This window comes from Egretta garzetta, unplaced genomic scaffold (assembly GCF_000687185.1).
Source record: "Egretta garzetta isolate BGI_Z169 unplaced genomic scaffold, ASM68718v1 scaffold96, whole genome shotgun sequence".
Lineage (NCBI taxonomy): Eukaryota > Metazoa > Chordata > Aves > Pelecaniformes > Ardeidae > Egretta > Egretta garzetta.
Genome location: NW_009259965.1, coordinates 276,095 through 282,672, shown reverse-complemented (window position 1 = coordinate 282,672; position 6,578 = coordinate 276,095). Strand labels below are relative to the sequence as shown.

Sequence of the window (6,578 nt, the reverse complement as noted above, 5' to 3'; positions counted from 1 at the left end):
TTATCATTCTCTACAACTGCCTGAAAGGAGGCTGTAGTGAGGTGGGTGTTGGTCTCTTCTACTAAGCAACAAGCGACAGGATGAGAGGAAATGTCCTCAAGTTGCACCAGGAGAGGTTTAGATTGGATATTGGGAAAAATTTCTTCACCAAAAGGGTTGTTAAGCATTGGAACAGGCTGCCCAGGGAAGTGGTCAAGTCCCCATCCCTGGAGGTATTTAAAAGACGGGTAGATGTGGTGCTTAGGGACATGGTTTACTGGTGGGCTTGGCAGTGCTAGGTTAACAGTTGGACTTGATGATCTTAAGGGTCTTTTCCAACCTAAAGGATCCTATGATTCTATTTTTTTTGTTTGTTTGACAAAAACATGATTAAAAAACCCCTTATAGTAAGGTTCCCTGAGATTTTCAAAGCTTCAGCTTGTGAAACAGTAAAACTAAAGGGGCAAGTGGGGCTCTGGCATCCAGCTGGTATTGGTATGTTCAACCAGTCCATTTGCTCTGCAATCAGTTATCAAAGCATTCCTTATTTTCAGTTACAGCAGCATATGCTTTAAAAAACCTCAAACAAAACAAACACAAGGCAAATAGTATAATTTCTACCTGCACGCTGATGTTGGAGGATGCCTGTTTTGAACAGTTATTTTTCTTAAACATTTTGTTTTTAATTGCCTGAGTTAAGTGTTAGACTATGACCAGGGATCTGCTGGTATTGAAAAAAATCTTCACTGGCCCATCTTGACAATCTTTCCAGTGAAGATGGAGGTTGCGCTGAGGCATTTCCATTAATTTTTGTTCTCTAGCCTCCAGTCTCTTCAACATTTGAGAGAAGAATATTAAGTACTTGTGCTGATGCCTACATTCAGTGTTATTAATCTATTGGTAGGATTTAGAGAAAAAGTAATAAGAGCTTGTTCATTCCAAAGGTTTCTTTGTGCAACTTCCATGCAAGGTTGCATGTGAAATCATTTAATAGGAATGATAATAGGCACATAAATGCTATGGTGTCCTCCTGGTGCATATCCATATTTTCCTTGGCCTAACTGATAAAAGTAAGGTACTACCACCTCAAGTTCCATCTAGGTAAAGAAAGATGCTTGTTATAAATTAAGGGCATGCACTTTGGAAAATACATTAAAGATACATCATCTCCATTGATGGTTACTTTGGATTTAGGCTGAGATTTTGGAGGCTTTTAGAGGAGTCTCTTCCAAATACCATTCCATCTACCTGAATAGAGTTATTTCTCTCTGAACCTTACCATGGTTCTCAACACCTTTTTCATCTCCAGATGAGACTGCACCCTGTGTTGTGCACTAGAGTAGACTGAAATTTCGTTGCTTCACTTTAAAGGTCATTCACAAAGTGGTCACTTCTGTAGGAAATTTTCTGTTGCATGGTTACAAGTGCTTTGGAAGAGTTATTGCTGCAGGCCACTAAGGGTTGCCTACAGAACCTAAATGGCCTGGAGCTTGGTGTTACAGAGCTTACCTCTCTTCAAGGGTAATACTGCAACATTCACTCTGCAGTTCTCAGTTAATGGCTCATCCTCTCATTTTATGTCAATTTATTTAAAAAAAGAGATCCAAGCAGAGCATCATACTTACTGATACTAAGTACTCATTATAAAACAAATTACAGGAGATCTTTGAGTTTACCTTCAAATGAAAATTCTAAAACTAGAAAGTCTGCTTTTGAATTGGTTTGATTTTTTTCTCTGCATCAGAGTCACTGTTTCAGAAGAAGAGCTGCTCCAGTTACATGAGGAACTGGAAGAAGCAAGCTCATTGAATGTAAATCTTGATATGAATTTGTAAAGTTGAATGGAGTAGTTGAAGCCTGCCTTTATGAGTACAAATTTTCTTTTCATGACAAGGACATCTGCATAAACTCAGAAACTCTTCCCCTTAATATTCCTTGTCTTTACAATGGATCTAAATTCAAAGTGTTTATATAGAATGACCTCATGGAAAAGACAACAAAGGAGTGCATTACTTTGATTTTGAGACGTCAAAAGATTTTTAAAAAAATAATTTAACTTACTTGCAACCTGGAGCTTCCCTTCTGTCCCACTCTCCCCTCAGGCCTACCGAGAATAAGGGAACGAGGCAAACATGGGCTGCTGTGCGAGATAAACATACTGTAGTGAGGAGGTTTATTGCCTGGAAACTACAGTACTGTTAGATACTATATTTACCCTTTATTGTGACAGCCACAGAACTCTCTTCCTTTTTTGCTGGCAAACCAGGCTGTTCGTAAGACACCATAAATTCTTGAAACATTTAGATCTTCATTTTCTGTCGCTTTTGTAGTTACGTTTCTAATTTATTTAAGTCCTGTTTGTTAATCACTGACAGTTGTTTGTGTTTAAAATACCCAGCATAGCACAAGTCATCAGAAAACTAGGTCAGTGGTTCCTAGAGTTTCTGGAGCCAGCTGGGGCCTAAGGTCAGACCAAGGAGGACCACAGCCGAGGCTCCACTTCTTGTCTGGACATTTTGGGTCAGAGCTGCTGGTTGCGTGGCCTCTCTCCAGGCAGAGCTGCTCACGGGAGGGAAACTGCTGGGAGGGCTCCAGCAGCTCCTAGTGCCCAATGAGATGGGAAGGAGCCTGCGTGGCTCCTCCCGGAGAATAGACTACACAGGCTCACAGGTGTGTTGGCATCCTACTGATCCTACTGCCAGAGGATCCTGGTGCATTTTTGTATCACTGGTTTGTTAAGCAAAACTGAAGCTAGCAATTCAAAACAAAGTCTGCAGTTATGCCTGATGAGTTTAATGGTGGCTTTAATAAAGTGCTCTTCTTCAAAGTCCATACCATTGCGAAGACACTTGTCAGTTGTTAGCCATGTAGACAGGCATCTCACGCTTCAGGATCCTTTTCTATCCAACCATTACAGAGGGAGCCTTGAGCAAATGCAGTCCTACTGCGGGTGTTTCCGTTAACTTTAAAAAGAACGTATTTAGAATATCAGAGGTGTCTGAGCTTTCCTTGTTTCTTCAGCTTGACCTCTTAACGCAGCAGGAGATCAGGAAGTAGGTATGATCCTTCTGTCTTCATCTGCAGGCTGTCCAAGCAGGTATCTGTGGTCACACTTGGTGTGAGGCATTTTCTGCTTCCTCTCCTGCTTTCCTCCCACACCTGGCTTCTAAACTGGGCTATGAAGTCATGCAGCCCTTTTTTTTGGCAGGCCCAAAATATGGTTGGGAATGTCTTGTCATATGCTATCCGTATGTGAACAGAGGTCTTCACTACAGTTTTTCAAGCAGTATGCTAGGGTATTTTAGTTACATAAAGTTAAGTGATTGGCAAAGCTTTTTAACTTAAAGGTAACTCTTACTTTGAGAAGTTAGAAAAAAATTCTTAGTCTCCAAGAAATGTGGGGTTTATGCTGAGTGAAGCAATTGAAGAATGATTCAGCGTTACGGTGTTGGTCTGTAGGTGTTGCTCTTTTGGATTAGGCTTTCAAAACACAGAGCGAGAGAGGAAAGACTGACAGTCTTTGTTCTTAATTTATTCTGTGTGCATTATGGGAAAATTACAGTATACCTCAGGATTTAAAGTAAAATACAAATCATTAGATACTAGCTTAGATACTGGAGATAAGACATCAGCTGCTAGCTGTAAAACTGATTTACACTCAAGCATTACTTTCGTTTGGATTTGAGCTAATGCTAGTACACAGTCGTACATTCTGAACCGTGATTTACAGTTTATTCAAGTGTCATATTCTTAAGCAGCTTGACTCCTGAATTCATGCAGCTGTATTATTCCAGTTGCTCAGCTAAGGTCAAACAAATGTATGAATTCATGTGTGTTTAAAGGGGCTTTTGTAGAATAGAGCTTGGTCTGAACGAGACTCACTGAAAATGAGAGAATGTTTCTTCTGACTCAGCTTTTCAGTCTCACTCATGTTAATTCTAACCCAATTTTTATGTTAAGAATACTGGGGGAGAAAACAGAAGCTTCACATTAACAGTAGTTTGCAATACTATCTTAAACTGTGCTGGAATCGACTCCTGTCTTCCTCTGGGTGCTGGTGGTTCTGTACCTACTTCAGATCGTTTTCTTTGAGACACAATTATTTAAATTTTTGTATTGCTTAATTCATTTTCTGAGAGCAGTGAAATCTTAAGGTTTCATTTGACAGTAACCAACATAATTTCTAAACCATACTTTTGTCTATATGACATTCCTTTCAAGTAACAGCATTTCTAAAGGAGTGCACGTTCTCTGGGAATGTTTCCTTTTCCTCAGCTACTCAGTACTGTGGCAGGCCAGTTTGTGTGGCAGTGCCTGTGCTTCTCTTGTGCAGATCTTACATTTTCTTATGTTTTCTAAAATGCTTGCCGTGATCTAACTTTCCTGTTACCCTTTATAATTGTTTATGTAGGCAGTCATGGCCAACAAAAATCGACGTACCCCAAGATCTGGAGGATGACCTCACCGCTTCTCCTCTCTCCCATGCAACTGTTCCTCAGTCACCAGCTCGCACGGCTGAGAACGTTCTCAACGGCCACAGAAGCAAGGCCCTTGGCGATGCAGCAAAGAAAGAAGACATGCCTGAATTAGCTGGACCGGCACTCTCAGCAGTCCCATCGGTGAGCTTAAAACCCACTACGAGTGGCCGGAAGTGCTTGTTCAGAGTAGAAGAAGATGAAGAGGAGGATGAAGAAGATAAGAAACCCATTTCTCTTTCTACTCAAGTCGTTCTGCGCCGTAAGCCTTCAGTTACAAATCGTCTTACTTCCAGAAAGAGTGCACCAGTCCTCAATCAAATCTTTGAGGAGGGCGAGTCAGACGATGAGTTTGATATGGATGAGAACTTACCCCCAAAGCTCAGCAGGTTAAAAATGAATATTGCTTCTCCTAGCACAGTGCACAAACGCTATCACCGGAGGAAAAGCCAGGGTCGGGGCTCGAGCTGCAGTAGCTCAGAAACAAGCGACGACGACTCAGAAAGTCGGAGACGCCTAGACAAAGATAGTGGGTTTACTTACTCCTGGCATAGACGGGATAGTAGCGAAGGGCCGCCTGGCAGCCAAGGAGACGGTGGTGGACAAAGCAAACCCAGCAACGGAAACGGAGGGGTAGACAAAACGAGCCCAGGCGATAACAGCAAGGGCGGGGGGAGTCCCTCCGGTAGCTCCGGTGGCAGCACCAACAACACTTCAGGTTCCACTCGTAGGTGCACTGGGTCAGGGAACTCGATGCAGCTGTCGTCCAGAAGCGCAGGGGAACTGGTTGAAAGCCTGAAGTTAATGAGCCTTTGCCTAGGTTCACAGATCCACGGCAGCACTAAATACATTATTGATCCTCAAAACAATCTGTCCTTCTCCAGTGTAAAAGTACAGGAGAAGTCAACGTGGAAAATGTGTATAAGTTCCAGCGGAAGCGCAAACCAGGCTTCGTCGTTGGGCAAGCTAAAATTTTTTTCTGACCACATGTCAGACACGGCGAACGAGTTGGAACGGATAAAGAACAGGAACTTGAAAAACAATGTGCTACAACTACCTCTCTGTGAAAAGACGATATCTGTGAATATTCAGCGGAACCCAAAGGAGGGGCTGCTGTGTACCTCCAGTCAGAGCAGTTGTTGTCATGTCATTTGACAATGACCTGACTTTAATAAATAGCTCGATCTACTTGACAGCATCATTCTTCCTGTTCGGAGCTGTGAACACCTTGTCACCGGACCCCCTTTCGTTGTCTTAAGATTTTTAAGTGGGCTTTGAGCAGTTATTTATTACACTTTAATTTTGTGTTTGCTTGATGGTATGACAGTGCATGGTCTTTGCATGCTGCTAGCCGATACGTTTTTCTTTTTCGACAAACCAGAATATTTTATTGTGTAATTTTTACATTTATAATTTTACTATGGAAGATCTGGATTAAATTAAAATAAATATCCGGGTCCTAATGTAAATGGAGCACTTAGAAGTTTCATGTTCTGCACTTGAACTAGAGAGAGGAGCTTTTGTTTGCTTGTGAAATGTTAATTCTTGTTCTGACCTTCTGTGATAACTAAACTATGTGATCTGTGGCATACTTCTACGTGTCTGAAACAGAACCAAAGCAATAACGTTGTGATGCTGAAAGCTCTTCCGGGAGCTCTCAGATGTTCCAAGGCTTGTACAAAGCAAAGATGCACTGAAAATTAGTGATCTTGAAATACGATTTTAAACCCACACCTATTTGTCTTAAGCTATGATATGGATAAAGTTGTGGCTCAAAAATCAAACCGAAAAGATCTTGTCCCGCTAGAGGCAGTTTTCCTTTTAAAAAAACAACAAAAAAAAAAAAAAACCAAGAAAAAAAAAGGCAAGTAGATTTGCGCAAGGCAGCTTTCTCCCATAGAGCTGTGTTAATGTTACAAGCAGACAATCTTCTTTTTTAATATAACAAAGGTAAATTATTAAGTCTACTCCTGAGTTTTTACATGCTAACTGAAAATAAAGTATTTGTATGAATTACGTTTGTTATTAGTATATCATGACACTTAAATATTTTAGGTTTTTGCCTTGTAAACCTTCTCCCCTCCCCTCCCCTCCCCGAGATTTCCAAAGGCAATAAGGGATGGA

The 6,578-nt window shown here is 41.3% G+C and overlaps 1 protein-coding gene across 1 annotated transcript in view; it reads left to right on the top strand.

The window, feature by feature from the left end:
* Positions 1 to 6,307, top strand: part of SNRK (SNF related kinase) — a 32,989-nt gene extending 26,682 nt beyond the window's left edge. The window contains exon 6 of the mRNA XM_009640166.2: positions 4,391 to 6,307. Within this exon, the coding sequence (XP_009638461.1) occupies positions 4,391 to 5,609 (1,219 nt within the window). The 3' untranslated portion in view covers positions 5,610 to 6,307. The remainder of the gene's footprint in view (positions 1 to 4,390) is intronic.
* Positions 6,308 to 6,578: the final 271 nt, after the last annotated feature.